The sequence below is a fragment of the Typopeltis vanoorti genome, chromosome 6 (genome assembly GCF_054136105.1).
Source record: "Typopeltis vanoorti isolate ZY-2024b chromosome 6, IOZ_Tvanoo_1.0, whole genome shotgun sequence".
Classification (NCBI taxonomy): domain Eukaryota; kingdom Metazoa; phylum Arthropoda; class Arachnida; order Uropygi; family Thelyphonidae; genus Typopeltis; species Typopeltis vanoorti.
This window is the reverse complement of record NC_143554.1, coordinates 22024704-22048911: the sequence shown is the minus strand read 5'-3', so window position 1 is coordinate 22048911 and position 24208 is coordinate 22024704. Positions and strand designations below refer to the sequence as shown.

Sequence of the window (24208 nt, the reverse complement as noted above, 5' to 3'; positions counted from 1 at the left end):
ACTCCATCAAAGAATGACACGAAGGTGTGTGTGTGTGTGTGTGTGTGTGTGTGTGTGTGTGTGTGTAAGAAAACCTCACTGGTTGGGTAGTTAGGCTTCAGAGAGAAAATTTTAGAGAGACAATGATTTTAGAATAAAGCAATAAAAATAGCAGATGAATGTAACTGAAGGGAACAAGGAAGAGAAGGCCAAAAGTAGGGAATTCTAGATTTAGCATTCTGCCATAAGACATCAGATTACAAAAAAAAAAAAAAAAAAGCACAAGTGCTGCTCTTTGTGGCAGAAGGATTTATCTGGTAACATATATCATTTATATTTGTGTTTCTGGGATTTTTTATTTTTTTTTTTTAGAATACATTTTATTTCACTTGGCCATAAAACATAATGGGTATTTATTATCCTTTCTTCTAACAGTTTTTAATAAAGAAACCATGTTTTTTTCTTCTTGTACACTCTTCTAAAACATAAAATTAATTGATACTGAGCTACTATGTATGAAATCAGACAAACATTTTTTTCAAAAAGTTTAAGATCGTTACCTGTTCGGCAATGGTTACTGTTTTAGGAATAGTCAATGGAATATTATTATAACCATAAGCAATTGCTACATCTTCCATAATATCACAAGCATGAATAACATCATGTCTAGTTGGTGGAATCTCAACTTTTATTTTTGGAATCTTGCTCTTGTTAACAATCTCAGATTTTAAGCACATTTTTGTTAGAAGTGTCACAATCTGGTTAGGAGATATACTGAAAGAAAAACAGAAGATATATTTTATGTTTTTATTAATTATTTCAATGCAAACCAAATACTGAACTCAGTCATGAATTAAAAACATTAACTAGTTTTGTTATTAACTTCAGCACTATATTGATCTTCTCTCAATTATTATTATTATTACATCATACCTCCAGGGAGTCCAAAGACTCATCGAGGGAGGGCATCCACTCTACAACTCTTTGTCTCACTACTTCACCAACCTTCATCACCTAACACCAACGCCATCTACTGCCGACTACCACCAGTACTTTCACAGACAATCACAAACATCCATGCCCACGGAGGGATTCGAATCCGCAGCCTTTTGGCTGGAGAGCGGATATGCTAACCACCCAGCCTGGTTGGCCAAGTGGTTAGCATATCTGCTAATGTGTGGATGTAACAGTAGCCATTTGACATGGAAAATCCTTCAAGAATTGTTTATTTGAGGGATTGGTTATTTTAAGGTTTGATAACCACTCGGCCAACCAGGCCGGCCTGATTGGCCGAGAGGTTATCAAACCTTAAAATAACCAATCCCTCAAATAAACAATTCTTGAAGGATTTTCCATGTCAAATGGCTACTGTTACATAGCTATGTAAATAAGATTCAGTTAATCACATCAATAACTAACCAGCAAACAATTTCCCAATGTGCAACTGGATAGCTTAGATATTAATCGTAATTACTTTCAATTAAACTAAACACTATGTACACCTGAGAAAATAGGATCATTTTCTCCTGAGAAAATAGGATCACTTTCAATTAAACTAAACACTATGTACACCTGAGAAAATAGGATCATCAGCTTACTTGGGAAATGGAGTAAAACCAGGTTTTAAAAATTGCTTGGTATTCTTAACATTTATATATTTATATATATATAAAGATATATTTCAGAAAAATTTTAAAATGAATAAACATATATTACCTTAGAACCACCTTAAAAGTTTTATAAATTAATTCATCAGGATCAGCCTGATTAACAGAACTAGAAGAACATAGAGAATCCATCAGACTTCTACAGTAAACTAACTTCTACATAGTATAATATCAATAATAATATAATATCATAATATCAAGTTTGTTGAGACTGAACTTTGTTCAGTCTCGACAAACTTGATATTATGACCAATCATGTGGCAATGAAAAAAAAAAATTCATTTTTGAAGGAGTGAGAGAGAGACATAAATCCAACATTCTTCATAGAATTTGCTAAAACTACACAACTCTTCCAATTTAAACCATACTGATGTTACATAACCTATTAGTTATTGTTGCAATCAGTTCTAAATTAAACCTATTAAATGAATGACCCCAACTCTATGGCCTGAAAAGAAAACAGCTGATATTTTCAAAACCCATATACAATAGTCCATGTGTTCATACAAATTATTCAAGTTACCAATGTACACTTTTCTGTGTTTTTCAAAAATGTATTTAAGCCTAAGCAATGTTGCAAATCCCCTGCGAATACTTTTCATTTTGACTTTTCTTTTGAATATTACAATACCTTTGCTAACATTAACCGATGTGTATTGCTATGAAGAATTCCCTTCTTCAGTTTATTTAAATGATGAAAAATATCAATCTTTTAACTCTTACAAAGTTAAAGTTTTTCACTAAGAAAAGGAGTTGTAAATTGTAAGTTGTAATGCAAAGTGCAGCACTGAACTCTAATGGTATTTCTTTGTACATACAAAGAAATACCATTTCAACTTTGTACAAAATTCAGAATATCAAAAGCCATAGAAATAGCACAGATGAAGCTAAAAAAATTCAGATATCATCCTTCAATACCACATGAAACATGGGACGAATTGTCCCTATTATCACATTCTCATGCAACGCATACATGTTGGCATCATCATTAGCTATAATACTAATGTTTTAAAACTGCAATTGGCAGTCAATATAATGCTGATTAGCAGAAGTTGGTAGTTATTACTAATGTTTATTAAAGGATATTTCTGAGCAAAGACTGAGACACACACACTATAAAAGAGATAACCAATAATGAGAGCTGAAGATCCTCTATGTACAAGTAACTTAGTTGTGAAGATATTTCATGTGTAAACTTTGTTTGCTTACACTTGGATAAAGGATAAAACCAAGAATATAATTTCTTGACATCTTTAATTTAATTCAATAATGAGAGTGGTTGAGAGAGTGGATATTGTTTCCCTTCTCCAACCTAACAGGCTGTAGATTCAAATCTCATTGCAGTACAAATATTGCTGAAAAGTCTACAGGTAATAGGCTATTTTCATCACAAAGCATGAAACAATTTATCATCACCATCAAACTTATTGGAGACCTGAAATGGTACTTATTTGTTCTCTAGAACAGGAAAATTGATTTACAATACTCACTCATACCACAACACTAATTCACCCACTCACAATACTAACATACAATAGGTTTACAAACACTGACTGGAAGTCATGTAAAAAATAATTATGGTATTGCTTATTTATTCTTAAGTGTCACCATTAAGAAGATGCCTGGATCTATTGATAAAATGTAGATAATAGTTATATGAATTTATTCTTCATTATCTGTTACATTAATTGCAAAATTATTTTGGTGTTTCTAGAATACACATTAGAGATATTATCTTTCACAGTTCCAATAACAAATGACTTAAAAGGAAGTCTTACCGACCTGAATGTTATGTCCATCAAGACTAATGAGAAAGACAGTATAGGTAAGTCTCGTTATATGCAGGGCTGCATTCTGGAGGATCACTACATATTCAATTACTCATAAAATGGGAGGCTTATAACATGGGATAAATAAAGGTTGCATTTCCAAGCATGCAAGATTACAATCTTTCAAGATTAATTTAACCAAAAATGTTAAAATTGTTTAACCTGTTTCTCATACATATTAAGGCATAAAAGTAGTAAATAAAATATTCAGTACATATAAAACAAATAACTATTAATTCTTTCTTTTAAGGCTATACGGTGGTCAGCATTCATGGTTAAGACACAACACGTGTTAAAATAATTACTTTACTTAATATTAGGAAAGTAACATTTGACGTTTCAACCTCTATATTGAGGTCATCATCAGAAAAATACATATGTATACGAAGCAAGCTACATGCTACTGCACTTTACAAAGGCAAAATGAATCTAAATTGCTTATTAATGTTTTATCTAGCCTGACCTCTAGTGGGAAAAAAATTAATAATATTAAAAAATAATAATAATAAAATAAAATAAAGTTTAAAAAAATAAATATAAAAATAAATTAAAAACAGAACTACATTAAACATTTCTAAACATTTCATTAACTAAGTAACTATTAAAGTAGTGCTCTGCTTTCATGATTAATACAGCTTAACCATATCTTCTTTGTCAAGCATGCTGAAACTAAAAGCTTGTAGGAGGCTGAAGGCTATTTTTCAAGAATCTTTCAAAGGAAACTTGACTTGTAGTTTTCAACTTCTGATTGTAACCTCTCAGTATGTAGCTGCACGATATCTGCTACTTATCAATAACAGGTTATCTTACTTTTTCATTATTGTTATTTTTAGTAATGGCCGATTATGAATAAGTAAATAAATAAAAAGGAATGGATAACTTCTACTTTTATTATTTACTATATGTAAACATTTCCTAAATGTATAATGAAAATGCATTATTTCTTGTAATCAAAAACTGTTTAATTGTGATATATATTTGTAAAAATGCCTCACTATTAATTTTTGTTTTTTTATTTCTGTAATGTAACCTTGAGAGAAGAAAATATTGAACTTTCTGAAGACATTTTCATTCCATTAAAGAACGGTAGTCGTGTTTAAAACAATCAACTTTCATGTCATTGCCATGTTACTTGCTGGCAGTTAGTAGTGCACTTGCGCAAAGTTGGTACTTCGAGAGATAAAGTTGAATTAGAGACAGAATAATAGAACAGCTGTTACACTGATTAACAGAGATGACATTCGGAAAAGCTGAAAGTTTGGGGGAGAAATACAGTTTAAAGAAATTCTTAAGCTGAAAAGATGAACAAACAGTTATAACAAAATTCATGGATGAATTTCTTTTAAATGAAGCTGAGTTGTGGCATAGATAAAAGTGATATATAGTTTCTTCCAAAGCAACAGACAGTTCCTTCATACAATATGCAGCAAATGTATTCTAGTTAAGTGCTGTAAACTTGAAAAAGATGAATTCTTTTCGTGTTCAAGGATAAAGTTCCCCTTTTTCCTTGTGGAAACACAAAGAAAAAGGGGAACTTTAAATTATCTTTCTATTTCAAGGAAATAGAAAAGGAACAGATATTGCAGAGAAGATATGAAAGAAGAAATAGGTTCTTTCTTAAGAAAAGTTGCACACAAATTATCTTTTTTGCTTTCAAAGAAAAATGTATGAGCTAACTAGATTTTAATGGCTACTGTTCAGAGCAGAAGAAACTACACCTTATAAGTTTGTATATTCTCATCAAATCTTGAAGCGAAGACAAATCTTGTGTGGTGTTTATATTCTTTAACTTTGTTATTAAGTTTGTGGGCCTTTTTCTCTTTAGGAGGTAAGTTTTTATTCATAATGCAAATCTGTATATAGCACTTGTGAAACAAACATTTTAGACAAACTGTTAAAGCAATACCATAAATGTACACTAATATTAACTGTTTGTAATTAAAAATATTATTTCTGTATTTTCTTTATCTCTCACTCAGGTTAATTTATTATAATAATAATATCCCAGATCTGAATCCATGATATTAACTAAAAAGTTAATGATCCACTCAGGCATACTACTCTGGTATATGACAACAACCAGAGAGAAGAATGAAGTCAGCATCACTTTCTTCAATTCTAAAAGTATGCACTAAATTAATCAGCTTATAAAATTCTGATACTGTTTCAATCTGAGTTTGCACATACACCTTCCAGAGATTTGATCCAATCTCAAGCTTTTTAGAATATTCTACAACTAAATTTTCTTGAATTGCTCAAAAGTCTGAGCCTTCAGGAAGTGTGAAGAAAAGTCTTTGCTTTTCCATGAAACTTAGATTTTACAACAAGCATCAACAGATCATCTGACCATATTTTCCAATCTCTCTTATCTTTTCTGCAGTCTGAAAAAATATTCGAAACTCTCAATGCATTCAAACCTATTTAGGAGAATGTGCCTAAAAGAGTAATATGACAATGAAATTAGGTGACTCGTTATAGATGATAAAAGCAATATCAATTATTCATCATATTTTCTATGATTTCGATTCTCGTAGATCTCGTTTCTCTCGTTTCTATGATTTCATTTATAGCATGCAAGTGATTTGATGAAGAAAAGTGTCTGCTGAAATCTGCTTACTCATATAGCTCATTTGCCTTAGCCTGAAATCCTATTTTAAATTAAACTAATAAAAACTTGTAGTTAGGAGAAATCAGACTGATTAGTCTATAGTTATTTAGGTGATTTATAATTTTTCTGATGTAAAATAATTATTTTGTTGTAGGGTTTCACCAGTGTAAGTAACCACCACTAATTCCCTATTTTAAACTCTTTCATTAAGAATGTCATCCTGGTGTGGTTAAGATTAATATCTATTTCTGGAGCGGCTAATCACTGGGAACTTTAGCAGGTGAGAGGCATATCGCACTAAAATGTTGGTCAGAGATACACTATAGTTTCTTATAGAGATTATAGTAAACTGGAACTATAGTCAAGTTTTTTTTTTTTGTTATAGTGACTACATTTTGCAAAATGTAGTCACTAACAAAATCATTCTAGCAAAACCCACTTTGTATCTCATTCCTAAGTTTTGTTGATGACATCACTCTCCAATTCCTCCTTTTTTTTTTTTAAATTTCACAGACTTTACAGTGCTCATACAGCACACTGATTACTATCAATGGCTTAAAATCAAAGATGACATTTCACCTTCTTTTCCTTCATCTATGTTAATATCAAGATCGTCATGTAAAATCCCCCCCCCCCATTTAAACCTTCTGCTGACATATACAAATTACACTAAGAGCCTCCTCTACCTCCAACAAGAATAGATGCCTTTTTTCATTCCAGACATGACTTCTCACCTGTCCTTCTCCCAACACTGTATAAATCCCAAATCCATCTTAACTTAGAATACTGTTTTCATATATGGAGTGCATCAAAAACCTCTCTAAAATGCTGGGTGCCATTCAGAATAAAGCAATCCTGTTAAATGGTGATCTCTCTCTCTCAGACTCATTCCAGTCACAATCTCACAGATATATAATTTCTTTCTTATGCCTCTTCTACAGGTATTTTCAACGACAACTTTTTGCTGACCTGTCAGACACCATTCCTCCACCTTCCCTCAAGCCTATAAACATAGGAGCAACTCTAACATCTGTTCACACCCCAGCTCCAAACATTGAATCAACTTCTCATCCTCCTCTTCTGCACATAGTTTTCCCTAAGGACTGCATCTTTTAGTTGTTTAAAAACCATAACAGGCCCCTTCTTTTCTTTCTTTCTTCTTGACCACTTGTCCTGACACTTCACTACAGGTTCAGCAACCTCTCTTGTGTGGAAGCAGATTAAAAAAAAAATTATGGCTATTTCTCTGGTCTCTACACTGTACTGCTAACAATGCAGTTTTTAAGATTTTGTCTCAGAGTCCTTTTCATTTTTTTAGTTTGTTGATTTATCCCATGATAATAAGTGCTATTTTCCAAGGCATTCTTTATTAATGTGGAATTAACACACTGAGACTACTTTCTAATATTCCTCTTTACAAGCTGAGCAGGCTGTTGAGTCATATATATTCAAATTTATTTCTTGGTAAGTTATTCCTGTTCTTCTCTTTACAATTGGCTGCAAAGTGTATGTTGTATGTACATAAGCATCTATTCATAGATAAATTGTTTAGTTCCTTGTTGAGATTAGTTCTTGATTCATTATTCTGAATTATTTTGGGATCATGTATTTTCAAATTAAATCATTATTTGTTTTTGCTGAGGCTGGGTTTTATGTTAGAATGGTGTTTTAACTAATCTATGGTCTGTATTAATCTCCTGTTTACAGAAAATCATCACCGAATCATGATGCGCATGTTTCCATGCCATAATGATCCAAAGATTATATCTTATGAAAGCCAAATTCCTGTTAGTACTATATAAGTCCGAATGGTCGAAAAGTAGTCAAGTCCACAAGCAAACGTGAAGATGGACTGGGCTCATCACCAATGGGCAAGTAGACCTAATCCTCCCACATAAAGCCTTTTATTGATAAGTGCAATGAAATTCATTCCTATTCATCTATCTTCATATCAAGACAGGATCATTCTACTCAGGTTAACAACATTGTGTGTTCCACTGAAGTTTAAAAAGTTACCAAAATCATACTCCTACTAAAGAGAAATAATAATAATAATGTACAAATGAGTACAAAGATTTAAATAAAAATACTTGTAATTTTTCAACCTAAAATTTGTTAACACACAGTACAGCTAAGAGGAAAAAAAATTCAATGTCACAATAACCTAGTTTTATATCATGATCTAATTCAGGGTCTGTGATCTCGCAACACAATCAAAATTCCTATTTTGATAATTCTGCATAATGCACTTCACCCCTAGAAATGGTATTACAATGCTAATACTAAACTAACAGAAGATGCAATCTTTTATTAGTTCATTTTCCAAGGCTTTAATATGAGACAGTACTGATTTCAACCACTGGTTCTCTTAAGCAGTGAGTACGAATCTGTAATTTTTATCATCTTGCAATTCAGAAATTATATAACATGAACAAAATGTTAAATAATTAAAGCAAGAAAATGTATTAGTCAATTGTAAAATGCATTCTATTCCTATTAAGGCAATGGCCTTATACTGGAATAAAAAGCATTCATACAAAAATCTGTAGGATGCGTTTTTATTAAAGTACAATGCCACTGTCCTAATAATAATAACAAATACCACGTTCTTGCTCTGTTATATAACTGCACATTTACCATCTATTATTCCATGGAATAACAAAAACAATATAGTAGTTCCCCCCACCCCTATTCATAGTTTCAGTTACCCATGGTCAACCCCAGTCCAAAAATATTAAATGGAAAATTCCAGAAATAATCAATTCATAAGTTTAAAATCGTGCGCCATTCTAAGTAGTGTGATTAAATCATGCATGCATGGATGAATTAAAATCAGAAACCATAAATGCCTGCTGGAAGAACTTATGAAATCACGAATGATTTAAAGACTTCCCAGGGATCGATGGAGACATTAGGAAAATCATTCACTCGGCAAGACAAGTTGGTGGAGAAGGATTTGCTGACATGCTTGATGAAGAGGTTGAAGAACATGTTGAAGGCCATCGAGAAGTGTTAACAAATGAGGAATTGGAAGAACTTGTTGAGTCATCTACAGAGGAAGATAAAGAAGAAGAAAGAAACTGAAGAAGAATCAGCAATGCAGACAGTACCAAAATTTACCAAAGTGTTTCGAACTGCATGAACATTAACACATTCACTGCCAACTAAGAGTATACTCGTAGATGGTATATGAGCCTCACAAGCCAACTACGAATATACTCATATGTCGATTGCTGCTGGCTATGAAATAACCCATACTGACCTTGAAGAAGTGAAAGTGCTTGGGGTGAGGTAACAAACTATGCCCGAGGAGCATGGCAGCGAACGTGTTAAAGGACAAAATCATGGAATGTGATCCTTGGATGGACTGCAGCATTAAAGTCGCCCGTATGATCACCAAAGGATTACAACCTCTGCATCAACAGGTTGATGAGTTAAAAAGAAAGACACAACTTCCAATTACAATGTTCTTCAAAACGGTTTCGGCAAAAAAAACCTTCAACTATCAAGGATCTCCAACCATTAACTTCATTATGGCTCGATGATCCTCCTCCTGAAGTATCATCAGAAGGACATACCTATGATATATATATATATATATATGATAAAGTTTAATAGGCTGGTGCATAGGAAAAAAAGCATAGTATATACAGGTATCCCTCGATTAACGCGGTTAATTAATACCTCAATGTTACCGCGTATATCAAAATCACATTAATCAAATCTAATAATCAATGGTAAAAATTACAATTTGTCCATGATCGATTACTGTAGTAATAATTCGTTTTATATAGTACTCTTTTAGGAAAGACAAAAAATGAATGCAAAGTAAATATTTAATAAATACTTGTACCTACATTATTTACTGCACTTTTTTTATCAAAAGAAGTTATCAAGAGTCGTTTGAACAGTTTTAGTTTTTTGCTTATCGGCATAAATTCTACGATAACAAGCAAAATGACTCTCCCAACCTTGGCAAACAAGCAATAAAACAAAAAGAAAAAACACTGCAAATATAATACATGATGGTACAAATTAAGTGGATATTGAATTCAACATTACTGCATAGCCGAATATAGAAACTACAAGAGTTTCATGCCGAATATAAAGAAACTAAAAGTTTCAGCAGATGCAAGCATAAGCAACCTTATGGGAAACTTATAGTAAAGGCGGAGTAAGCTCCACATCACTTTCCTTAGTATTTTCCATAATGTAAAGCACATCTCCTAGATGATAAATAAGCCTTTGGCTCTCTATTTCAGTAATGCATGATGGTTTATTAATTTTCAGTTACAATCTAGAAATTATTGAACAAAGAATAAAAAAAAACAACTAAACCATACTATACTGACATCGGAGGTTGCGGTATTTCTCCGATACAATTTACTGTCTCAGATACCATTAACTGGGGTGCTTAAGGGTCAAAGCTGTATAACTGAGAAGAGACCTCCACATAGCCTTTAAAGGAATGCGGAGAACCGACCAGAGCTTCTGACCCTAATGTCCAATCCTCACCTTCTCGTGGTGCATCCTGTTGGGTATCTACCTGGATACTGAACGAACAAGGATGGGCTGGCAATTTGGGATTTAGCCGACCAAATTTTATACTTATTGGTTAAACCAAAATAAAAAATAATGGCACGACATGACAAAATTCATTCCGGCTGGGGCATCACCCGGTTAAACAATGCCCCTGTTGTTTTCGCCAGGGAAGCAGGGTGAACAGCGAAAAGTCAGCTACTGGAACAAATCTGAAAACAAACCACAACTCAACATCACCAGAGTTAAAGATCAGTACTATCAACATAAGAAGCCTGAATGGCAAAGAAATGGAGCTAGCTGAGGAATTAGATAAGTACCAGATCGACATAACAGGAGTGACTGAAACAAAAAAGACAAAAACTGGTGAGATCTTTCTGAGCAATAAATACAAAATGTTATATTCAGGCAATGACAATCAAGGAAAAGAAAGAGTAGCCATAGTATTCAACACAAAATATGAGGCTCATCTTCTTAAATGGCAGTCAGTCTCAAGTAGAGTAATGTGGGCAAATATGAGAATGGGGAACTGGACAATGAGACTTATTTGTGCCTATGGTCCCACAGAAGGTTCTACGAAGGTAGAAGTGGAGGAATTTTTTGAGGCTTTAGAAAAAGCAACTGACACAATGAAAAAGGAAAAGTTGGTCCTTGTTGGGGATCTGAATAGCAGAGTAGGAAATGATTGTCAGACATACAAAAATATTTTATGAAAATTTGGAGAAAAGAGTAAAGCTAATAATAATGACAAATATCTGTTGGATTTCTGCTCAGGACATGGACTGGTTATTACTAATACCATGTTTCAACATAAAAATGTGCACAAATTCACATTGAGAGAAGAGGCAAGGAATAAGAAAAGTCTCATTGACTATGTTATTGTTGATAGTGATGTTTTCTCCCTGGTGCAGGACACCAGAGTGTACAGAGGATTTGAAATTGGAAGTGATCAGTATTTAGTCTTGAGCAGGATAAAATTGAATTTCATATTGAAAAGAATAACATGTAAGAAAGTTTTAAAGCAAATAAAAGTTGAGCAGCTCTCAGATGTAAATGAAAGAGTTTGAGAACAGGAATCAAACCTTGGAGATTCAGTAGCAAACTCTGAAGAAAACATTTATTGATTCTGCCAGAGAGGCATGTGGTGAGGTTGTCGGCAAGGATAAAAAAAATTAGAACTTCCTGGTGGACACAGGAAGTTAAAGAGGCAGTGAAGGAAATGAAGAAAGCATATCAAAAGTTCCTGGCAAATAAGTCAGCTTGTGCTCTTAGAGAATACAGAGACAAATGCAAGAATACTAAACACTGTGTAAAACTAGCTAAACAAAAGTTATGGGAGGACTTTGGCAAGAATATAGAAAATAAATATCAAGAAGGTGGGAAAATATTCTGGAAGTTGTTGAAGAAGCTTAGGAATGGAGGAAAGAGTGCTGTAAAAGGAGTTAGAGATGATAAAGGTGACATGAAAATGGGAGAAAAAGATATTCTTGAAGTATGGAGTAATTACTTTGAAAAACTGCTAAATGAAACAAGCAGTGATGACAGCACAGTGGTAAAAAACACTGACCAGGCATGCAGTCAGGAATACATATGCATACTTGAAGTAGAAAAAGCCGTCAAAGGCTTGAAATGTGGAAAGGCAGCAGGAGTAGATGATATTCGACCAGAAATGCTGAAGTATGGTGGTATAAAAGCCTTACAGTGGCTGCACTGCATAGTTCAGAAAACCTGGAAAGAGGGACGAATTCCCGATGATTGGAGTAGACCTCTCATAGTACCCATATATAAAAAGGGAAATAAAACTGAATGTGAGAATTACAGAGGTATTTCCCTACTGAGTGTTCCTGGCAAGATCTATGCAAGTATACTTGAGAAAAGGTCGAGAAGAATTGTGGAAGAAAAGCTTGGTGAAGAACAAGCTGGATTCAGGGCAAATAGAGGCTGTCAGGATCAGATCTTCACTTTATGACAAATAGTCGAGAAAGCATGGGAAGATAACAGAGATTTGTATTTAAGTTTTGTCGATTTGGAAAAGGCATATGACAAGGTGCCAAGAGAGAGAAGCTATTCAATACGCTGCAGTTATATGGTGTCAATGGGGCATTATATCAAGCAATACGTAGTCTTTATTTGAGTTGTGAGTCAGCAGTTAGAATTGAAGGAAGTACAGGAAGATGGTTTAATGTTAAATCTGGTGTGAGACAAGGATGTACATTATCCCCTCTGTTATTCATTATCTATATGGATCACATTATGAAGGAAAGTGGTATTAAACATGATATCAAAATTGGAGATGTTAATGTCAGCTCTTTGCTTTATGCAGATGATGTTATACTTCTAAATAAATCTGCTACAAGTCTGCAAGATTCTCTGACTAAATTGAATAGCTGTTGTAATAGATATGGTATGAAGGTCAGCAATAAAAAGACAAAGACAATGAAAATAGGCAGAATCATTGAAAATGTCAACTGTGTTGTGAATGGAGAACCTGTGGAACAAGTGAAACATTTCAGCTACTTAGGCACAATTTTTACTGAAGATGGTAAATTAAATATAGAAATAGACAACAGAATCAGCAAAGTTGGTATGGTGGGAAGTCAATTGAATAAATTCATATGGAATAAGAGAGAAATTAGTCGGAACACTAAATTAGCTGCATACAAGACAGTGTTCAAACCAGTTTTAACTTATGGATCTGAGAACTGGTCAGAAGTAAAACACTTGACCAAAGACTAGAGACCGCAGATATGAGAGTCCTGAGAAAGATTATAGGTGTGAACAGATGGCATCGATGGCAATATCATATTAAAAATGAGGATATTAGGAAAGAACTTGACATTGTCAACATCCAAGAATGCATTAGCAGAGCTAATCTCAGGTGGTACGGTCACTTAAACAGAATGGGAGAGGAAAGATTAGCAAAACAAGTGTTCTCTGCCAGGTTGGCAGCAAAACGACCCAGAGGAAGACCAAGATATAGGTGGATTGATACGATACAAAGTGCCTTAGACGATAGAAATATAATATCTGATAATGTTGGAGTCTTGACAAGTAACAGACTGATTTGGAGGAAAATTGTAGATAGGAAGTTAGTAACAATGTAATTTTTTTTATTTAGTACTATCATATCCTGTACACCCCTTGAGGGTACATGGCAGGAATTTGATGATGATGACAATTTACTGTCAAATATCACAAACCTTTACATAACATGTGTTAAACCAAACTGATAGCAAAAAACAGTGCGGAATATTAGTCGTAACATATGAATGCACAGCTACTTATGACCTCCAAGCTATTCACTGAATTGTGTAAGAATATTATAATAATAATAATTAAACATTTTGCATGTATCTGTCAGATCGGTGGCTAGCTCCGCATGGTTAAAGGCACGTTAATCAAAACTCCTGCCGCGTATATCAAGGGATTGCCGCAATTAATTTCGGCACGTTAATCACATCCCGCATTAAGCAAAACCGCGTTAAGCAACGGATACCTGTACAGCGTTCGTTACTATCCACAGTTTCAGTCATCCACTGGGGATACCCTGCAGATGAGAGGGAGGATGGGACTATGTATGCATTGAGCATTAGTTCAGTGCATACATAGTCCATACATAGTTCACATGGTGATTATATGAACTCTTTTGAAATTGTGCAGCATGACTGCATTTCTTGGTTTAATGCACTCATAATATCAATAATTAATGTCATCTAATTATGATAAAATTTATTATTAAAAGCTGAATATATTCACAGAAGATCAAATGAAATATATTTTCCCTTTCATTGCCTGTTTACTAATTAACTTTTAAGTAGTAGTCTGTGATGCTGCAGCCCTATACTTTTGATCACATTAATATGCAACACATTAATAACAGTATATGCTGGACAAAATCTATGATCATTAACAGCAATATCATCAGAGATTGGTGTGTCTATAGTTTTAACACTAAAAGACATTCAAAACTCAAAATGTCTAATTACTAATACCCTGTATGGAATTAAAAAAAAAAGTTATGCATTAATTAAAAACTACCTTTATTTTCTGGATGTTAAGAGTATCAGTGGTTTTTAAACAAGAACTCCAAAGCTGAGAATATCTAAAAATGCTTCCTCTTGTTTATTGTGATAAAAATGCAGATAAGAAAGTACATCTATCTTATTAGCAAACAAACTACAACAGTTTGAAATAGAACAGTGATGATTAAGAAAAGGGATTGATTTCAAAATACATGCACAAAAAAAGCTTACTTAATTCCTGTTATCTTTCCAATGGAATCAGCTGAGATGACTTGATATCTATAAGACAGTTCCTATAAAACATATAATGTCCATTCTTAAGCTTCATTATTCTGAAATAATAAACATTAAATTGCGAAAACTGATAAAAGCTGGAATTTCTCTTTAATTTAATAAAAGTAATTAAGATTAAGATTCTGTTATGAATTAAAAAAATTAATTTACAGAAGAGGATCAATTATAAAACAAAGCCAGATAGCTAAGTAGAGGCTTCCACATAGAAATTTAAGGAATGAGGAGAACTAATCTTCATCTCTACAAAGTGCATGCTGTTAGCTGCCTCGGACAAAACAGTCAATCCATTCCTCATTGTTCAGTAACCATCTGGATAGGGAACAAATAAGAATGAGCTAGCAATTTCAGTCTGACTTAGCTGGCCAACCCAAGGCCCAGTGGGGGGAGGGTATGCCTTATCTTGGCCCTGGGGTCAAAAAAAGGGGGCTCAGTTGCCAAAGAAGGGAAGCCAAGAATTTCCTGGAATCTCAGAAAATGCTTGCATATATTGTGTGAAGACTGGCATTCACATTTTGTGTAAGCCTACATAGTTTTATATATCGTAATAGAAATAATGATCCATAATATCACGTTATGTAGTGCTGGAAAGGCAGAGGTATAATGAATAATATTATTTACTTTCATCATAGCATCAGTGTGATTTAATTCTTAATGAATAAGTGGAGTCATATTTACTCCACCACTTTTCCATTTTTCTATATTACAATGGCAACTACTTCAGTACAATTTTATGACAGAGTCTAATGTGGTATTGCCACATTTGGTACTAACGTACCAGATTTGATACAATTTTGACTACTAAAGTATGGAAATAGTCATAAAAAGATGGTAATAGTACCAAATCTGGGGTTAAAACTCTATTGAAAAAATGTAATCTGTTTTTTCAAGCTTCATTTATAATTCGACACACATATATGTATACATAGCTTACCTGGAAGAGTTTTATTGTATTTCTGGTACATTAAAATTTTTTTTTTGTGGCAACGCTAGTCTAATCGTATATTCATCAGTGTGCACTGGGCACTTGTCATGTATATGTGGGTTTTACTTAAATATTTCTCATTTTTTATATATAGGCCTAATATATATATATATATATATATATATATATATATATATATATATATATCCTAACATATATATGTTGAAATGTTTTTTTTTTACCTTGGGTGTAATATATGTTAAAGATACCAAGAAATTTTATACTTGGTTTTAATCCTTTTAACCCAAGTAAGCAAAAAGAAGTCATGTATATGAGATATACAGGGTGTTCGGGATAAATTTGACAGTTTCGTAAGGAAAAAGAAAATCTTCTTTGTATCTATTAAATTTAATGAATTGACAAAAAAACATTACAGGCAGAGTTAATTACAATACTATCAACAAGATTTACTCAAAATAACCACCATTAGCATCGATCACAGCTTCAATTCTGCTTCGGAACCTCGAACAAGCTGATGCTACAGTCTCCCTGGGAAGGGCCGCAAAAACTGTTTTAATTTTATCCATTAACTGGGCTTTTGTATTACTGGAAGTGCGATTGGTGTCTTTTTCAACTGCGCCCCATACAAAATAATCCATGGGGTTAAGGTCTGGGGAGTTTGGAGGCCAAACATTTCGACTGGTGAAGTCGTAGAAATTTTCAGACAACCATTTTTGACTTTTCCCAGAGGTGTGGCAAGGGGCCGAATCCTGCTGCCATACATACGGCCTACCATTGGCTACCCTTGTTATCCAGGGCTTGACTACAGTTAGCAACTCCACGAACAAAGCCCGAATTCCAATGCCAGGGTTCTTCAACACCTGTTCCTGCAGATTTGCGAGGAATTCTGCTGTACGAACGCAATCAGATCGTCTGCTAGGGATCTTTCTTCTTGCTACATCCTCGTAGTCACCATTGCAAGTCTCTAGTTCATGCCTGATTGTTTTTACTTTATTCAGGGAGCATTGGGCAGCAGTCGTAATATCCTTATTTTGATGGCGGGCACGAATCATCATGATACAAGTTATTCTCTTCCATGATTCAGGTGGGTTCCAGCTATCCATCCTTTCTGACATCTTGTATATGAATGAAGAAGGGTCCAAACTTTTAAATGAAGAGAAGTGTGTGTTAATACATGTAACTTACGGAAAAATATAATTAATTATAAATATGTCAAATTTATCCTGAACACCCTGTATATGACTTCTGCATTAGTTCAACCTTGGTATCTCTCCCGGGTCTGGCTCTCAACGAAGAGACCGCAATAAAGGTCGAAACTGGTCTGGGTAGTGGCCCTTCCCATTATGCATTGCATTATACATGCTTGAATGGGCATGTGCTTTGCATTATGGGATACCTACCAAGACAGGTGATATGAAGTCATTAGCCTCTATATCCAAGTAGCTCAGCCTTGAATATATTTCATGTGCAGAACTTTGTTTTGCTTACTTGGGAAAAGGATTAAACCTGAGTATGAAATTTCTTGTTATCTTTAACACGTTGACTGCCAACTACGAGGTAATTCGTAGTAGGCGATCTGGTCAAGAGAGACAACTACGAGTTATCTCGTAGTTGCTGGACTTGCCTTTTTTGTGCAGCTGCGAGTATATTCGTAGTATACAAGAGTAACTAAGGGTAGTTGGAATGTGGAAAGAAAACAAAAAAATCAAGGCTGGTGTACATGACAGAAAATTTATTCATACAGTTTTATTTATTTATTTGTATGGAGTTTCCTCCCTTTTTCTCCCCTGTTCCTATTGGGATGAGTTGAGCCCCCTCATGGGGTGGTTAAGTATTTATGGCTATATATCCATGTGTGTTCATGGGGCCGGTTTGCCTGCTTGTGGGATGAAAAACGCCAGATAAACTGGAAAAAAAAAACCTACTTCCTGTGGCCAAGACCAGCTAACTTGGCTATGGCTGAGGAAGATCCTCAAATTCCTCACATCTTCGACGGGAATCAAACCTGGGACACTCCTTCCCCAGTCATATGGTTGTGAAGTGCATAGCCACTAGGCTAACCACGAGAACATTCATACAGTGAAAATCAAATACAAAGTAATAGAACAATTTTATTTTTTTGTGATTTTTTTTTTTAAAACAACCTTCCACACAAAGTGATGGCTTCTCTTCACAGGCTGGACAATAATAACACGTTTCTCGTCGTTTTTTAGCTTGGTACAAATTCGACATGGCTTTGTCAGACGCAGTTTTTTTTCGGTAAGTGGGATACTTTCTAAATAATGAACTTCTTCCAATCTAACTTTCTTTGAAACTGGTAGAATCTCTTTTCCAATCAATGCTTCGACGAATGCTTCTCTAAATTTTATAAGTTTTATATTAGAATTAGTTACTTTATGAAAAATTTTGAACGCATTGTGTATATATATTTCTATAATATGTAATGCAATTTTTTTCAGCCATCTAATGGTCTTTCTTAGACAGCAATTGATCTGATCGGTCAATGCCGGACATTTCCTGATTATAATCTCGAATTATGTTTGGTTTCATCGAAAATTTACCATTGTGGTTGGACATCTCTACCATTTCAACAACATGCATGTTAGAAATACCAAGTACTTCTCGTTTGTCTTTCCATTTACATACTATAGCAGGACAATTTCACTGCCAAAAAAACTTCCCCTTTTCTCAATTTTCGATTTACCACCTCTATAGGATTTCCCTTTCTGTTATTACGTAGTGTTCCACACACATAAGTTTTTTGTACAGTCAATAATTTCATAGGAGTAAAAGAATTATAAAAATTATCCATATATAATATGTACCCCTTATTGAGATATTCCTCCAGTAAGTGCAAAACAACTTCAGTAGCGTGACCCAAATTATGGTCAGTTTCTTCAGATTTACCAGAGTAAATTTTTATTTTCATAACAAGACCATCGGACTCACACAGCTCATAAAGTTTGATTCCGTATTTGTGTTTTTTATTTTGTATACAATGGCGGAAACTTAATCTTCCATGCCACAGCATCATTGATTCGTCAATACAGATATTTTTATCTAGTGTAGTTTTGGTGCATAATATTATTAAAATAATTCAATATCAGTTTTACCTTGTATAGTCTGTCGGAAGATGATATTAAGTTATCAGCGAAGTGAAAATAATGCAATAAAAACTGGAATCTATTTCGACTCATGTGATCGCCATAACATTATATTATAAAGTTGGTTTCTACTCCAATAATGCTCTATTGTTGGAAAAGAACAAGGGCCCGTTTGTAATAAAAGTGCAATAAAAACTTTCATTTCTGTGATGTTGACATTCTTCCATTCTGATGCCCTGTGAGATTTTCTTACTCGTGGAAGTTTTGCAATTTCTTGTTCAGCATATAAATTAGTTTGTTTGACCAGTAATGCAAGAAACTCTTCTGAAAAAAATAAGTGCACCAATGTTTGTTCTGTAAAATCTGTTGTGTCCAATTTCAAACCAACATTCTCTTGGAAAATAAATGTTTCAGGATCTTGATGTATTTCGGTCCACATATTATCGTTCGTATTTGATGTCATTGCTTGGGAAGTATCAGGATTATCTTCAGCCTTGGGGACAACTTCATCTTTGCTGTCCTAACTTGAATCCTCAGAAGGTTCATAATCGCTACTGTCGTAACCATCCTCAGCAAAAATCTAGTCAAATTCTGACTCACTTAGAGGCGTGACCAGTCTTCGAAATGGAACCGTCCTTGAAAGCGTTATGCGATTAAATTTTGTGTGCATTTGCAAAAATCGGCATTGGACACTTTTAACATGATACGCGAAGCTTTCCACAATGAAGCAACGTCGAGGGCAAGTGTTTTTCACTGGCATAAAACTTTTAAGGAAGGAAGACAAAATGTGGAAGATCTTGAACATGAGGGAAGACCTTCAACATCCATCACAGAGACAATGATCAACACAGCAGTGATTATCATCAAGCACGTCAAAAGGAAGCGTCCATTGCTGAAGAAGGTGCTTCTTACTGCGCCACGATAATGCAAGGCCACATATTACTGGTTGTGTAGTGGACATTTTGCAGAAGAACAACACAGATATCCTACCACAATACAGTCCTAATCTCGCACCGTGCAATTTCTGGCTGTTTCCTCAGCTCAAGAAACCACAAAGAGACCGCCATTTCGAAAGCAACAAAGCATGTGTAAAAGCTGCGGAGGCGGTTTTGAAAGAACTCTCAAAAAATGGACTTTCACATGTGTTTAAGAAGTGTATGCAACGTTGGGACAAATGCATCGCGTCTCACGGTAGTTACTTCGAAAAAGACCATGTAAATGATGACGATTAAAAGTAATCTGTTTTCTGTATAAATATAGTCTTATTACTTATTGAACAGCCTACGTATATCCATTCCATATATATATAAAAAGATAAAATTTGAAACGCTTTTATGTCACGTGTTTTGTTACGATAAGCTGAAATTTGTCACATTTTTGTCTTATGTCACGTCTTCATTATTTTGAAACGTCCAACAATGTGTTTGTCTTCATGAGACAATTTTATCGTTTCAGGATTACAACAATCATTGTCGACCATTATAACAGTACGTGCTAGTATTCATTACTGAAATTAGCATAACGCGCATGTCATGACTGATTATATAGTAAATATTTTATATTCATTTCGTGATTTTGAATAATTAGAGTGAGGTTCATAAAGAACCGGCCTACCAGCCCGGAACTTGGGGGGGGGGGGGGGGGAATAGGCAGAGAGGCCCCCCCAGTGTGTGTGTGTGTGTGTGTGTGTGTGTATCCCTTAGTTTTGATGTCACAACTTTATTTTTGTTTTTCAGATAATATTTGCTATTACTTTGCCTAACAAACTGCTTGTAAAAAATTTTGAAGGACAATGATTTGTTATTTTGCCTTGCTCTTTTTATTGCATAACCAGTAACTAATATGTCAACTGTGCAAAGATTAACTTTATAACATTACTTATACTACTGCTATACACTAAAATATTATACACTAAATTATTAGTATATAATATTTTTTGTCTTATTGTCTTTTTTTCCATTTTTCAGATATAAAGGTATAAATTATAAATCACTCTCCAAAATGTACTCCCACAAAGGAGCCCAGAAAGGAAAGGAAAAGACAAGAAAGAACAAGATAAAAAAAAAAAAGAAGGGTGGTCGACAAATGCTCTTTCAATTTGGATTAAGTGCAGCTTCAAAAAATTTTTCCATTAAACTCACTTATATATTTGGAGCAAAAAGAAACTGTTGGAAACCTCATCCCAAAACAAGGAGCAGTTGATCTGGATAATGATGCACAGAATTTTAATGAAGAGGCACATGCAGAAAATGAAAATGGAAAGCAGAAAGAAACAGACATATAGATGCATGTGGAAGTGAATTTGGAAGATGAGAGGAGTAATCAACAATGTAGACCTTGACACTAGATATATCACAACCAAGTTTCCATCTCAAAACAAAAAGAAAACTATGTTAAGAATGGTCACATCCCTCTGCCTAAAGCATTCCCAAAAGATGCCTGCAATCAAGTTTGCAGAAAGCATACTGAAATTTCACAGCCCTAATGGAACTGTGCTTTGTGTAAAGTTCTCTAGATGCTTTATATTGCTTTCCATGTTGATTATTTTAGCACAAGACAGTCAAGACTAGTATTCTGCATCTAAGTTTGCACTGGTATCTGCTGAAGGCTGGGATTCTAATGGGAAGTGGCAGAAACTTTCCTACAGGATCCCAAAACATGAAAAAGTCACCTAGTCATCTAGCTTGGTGAGAACTAGAAAGGCACCTGCTGTATGGGACAGGAGTTGACATAATCTGAAAAGCATCAATTGAAACTGAGGCCATGAAATGGTACAACCTTTTAAAGCACATCATCGGTTTTGTACTCTTCTTGGGAGAAGATTGTCTGGTTCATGAACATGTTTCTGATGATGGGACCCCATCATCAGGAACATGATGGGATAGAACATGATGGGACCCCATCAATCAGGAACATATTTTAAGTGTAGAGGAGTCACAGAAAAGGAGTGAGCAGCTTCAAGTTCATTACCTGTCCCCCTAACTCACAAAATGAATTTATTGCAGAATGCTCAAATCTTGTGAAACAACACATTCTGCTTGAGAGACAATCTGCAAAGTACTTTGCAGTAATAGTAGATTACACATCAGATTTTCCCATAATGAACAAAAAACATTTATTTTGAGATATGTACTTTTAAAAGAAATGCAGTATGGGATTGAAGAAAACTTTTTAAGTTTGCAAATTGTAGCAACAAAAGAGGGGAAGAAATTGCTCAGTTAATAACTGATACATTGAAAGAATAAGCTATTCCTTTAAGTGATTGTAGAGCTCAAATAGAGCTTAATTTCCTTTTGTAAACAGTCCAGAAACACTATTGTAGAGACCAAACATGGAAGTTTTTCAAGCCACTTCAGGCCTCCAACAAGCAAGAATGGTTTCATATTAGGCAATGAAATTCATCTCCCACCTAAGGAAACTCACAAATATCCATGCCCAAGGCAGGATTTGAAAGATTTAGCCTGATGGTACATTAACCATTTGAGCAACCAGGAAGCTAATTGTTTTAAGCATGTTTAACAGCTGCATCAATTTACATACTAATGTCTAGAAAATAAGAAACTTATTTTCTTGAGTGTTGAGCAGGCGATACATGCAAGATTATTTATTTATTTTAGCATAAAGTTTGCTAAATAAGAAAAATTAAAATGCATCGTCGTTTGTAAAATTGTTGATCTTGTTTAGTTGATTTGATGGGCATTCAAATGGAAAAGGCTGATATGGAGAAAAAAAGAAAAAAAAGTGAAAGAATAAAACTTCAGCACTGGGTAAATGCAAAATGCATGTAACATAATTAAGATCCTCATAGAGTAATCCTTACTAGTTGATGAAGCTACAAAGAAGGGTAAAATTAACAGGAGTGTAACCTGATGATAAATATTTATCTTCTTTAGGGATGAACTGCCACTATTCCTAAAGAATAGGTGCTCAAAGGTCTTTCAGTTACCCACCTTACTGATTACTTCATTAACTGGCAACATCAATAAAGCACCCAAAGTATATAGTAAACATTGATACTGATTTGATGATGTAAAACTGCATAAAACTGTATTAATAACAAAGAAGTTAAAGAAATTTCTTACTTACAGGGTATATAGCTTTTGTGTTGTCAGGATGAATTACTTGCACAGGTTCAATTCTAAAAATATATAAATCAAAATCGGTATAAACTTTTTTACTTTCTATTTCAATAATAAAGATATTTTGTAACATATATCGAGTACCCCTACATAATTAAAATTATCATTAAAGAATGAGGTCAGAATTTAGGTGAAAAATACACATTACCAAATTATGCTTAATTCCCTTAACTCATTGGAGTAGAAAATATCTAATCAGTGTTCAAGATGTGATATGCCTATAAAAAAAACCAGGTGGTGGTGGTGTTGATGATTACTTTACTGTTAGTAATATATCTGTAATTTCTACTTCTTTGGAGTCAAAAAAGACTTGCTCACAAAAACACTTACCTCTACAAAACTATCTCACTATCCTGCACAACAGTATGAAGTAAAGTTATTATTTCAAACAGTACATTAGGGAATTATGTACTGACAAATTGGGTTAAATAGCAACTAACTTGATGGATAGATGAATAGTTAGTGGTAGTGAATATATTAGATCTTGTTACTTACTATAGAAATAGTTCACCAATGGACTAACAGATGCTAGTTAAATATCATATAAGATATTCAAATCTCCTTTGTTGCTTAAAACCATTCTTACATGTTACCATTAATTTATTTAAATATATATGATCATAGATGTTTTTTATCATTCATCTGGGGACTTAATTGTAATAACACAAGTGAACATCTTTACTTTCCAGCAATTAATTTAATCATTTTTACAAAGGCATTGTCAAGGAGCATAATTACAAAAATTATCCCTCTCAACTTCACTGTGATTACTTGAGGTAATTTGTTAAGCTCAACGCCTTATGGCTTCACACCTTTTGTCCAAACTCAAAATCACCTACATATCCTTCTCTGAGGCTTTGGACAATTTATGAAAAAGTTGGGTTCTTTGTGCATTTCATTCCTGTAGTGCCTGTATTCACTTAGGCTGTACTCCTACATGATGCTTTAGTGGTACGTGCAAACTACTGGAGAGTAATTAAATCTACTTAATTTTTTTAATGTTCATTTTATTACAATTGAGTTTCACGATGAATGTCATTTTAACTGATATTTTCATTTATTCAATATGCCAAAACTGATTTTA

General features: G+C 34.1%; 1 protein-coding gene across 4 annotated transcripts in view; it reads right to left on the bottom strand.

The window, feature by feature from the left end:
- The window catches only part of beta-PheRS (phenylalanine--tRNA ligase beta subunit), a 251748-nt gene that overhangs the window by 101014 nt on the left and 126526 nt on the right, over positions 1–24208 (bottom strand). For all 4 annotated transcript variants that reach the window (XR_016548477.1, XM_090394711.1, XM_090394713.1 and 1 more), the window contains exons 10-12: positions 23072–23123; positions 14876–14937; positions 540–753 (exon numbers count right to left, since the gene is read on the bottom strand). Coding sequence is in view for 3 of the 4 variants with exons in the window: in XM_090394711.1 (XP_090250837.1) it covers positions 540–753; positions 14876–14937; positions 23072–23123 (328 nt within the window). In the remaining variant the exon portion in view is untranslated. The remainder of the gene's footprint in view (positions 1–539; positions 754–14875; positions 14938–23071; positions 23124–24208) is intronic.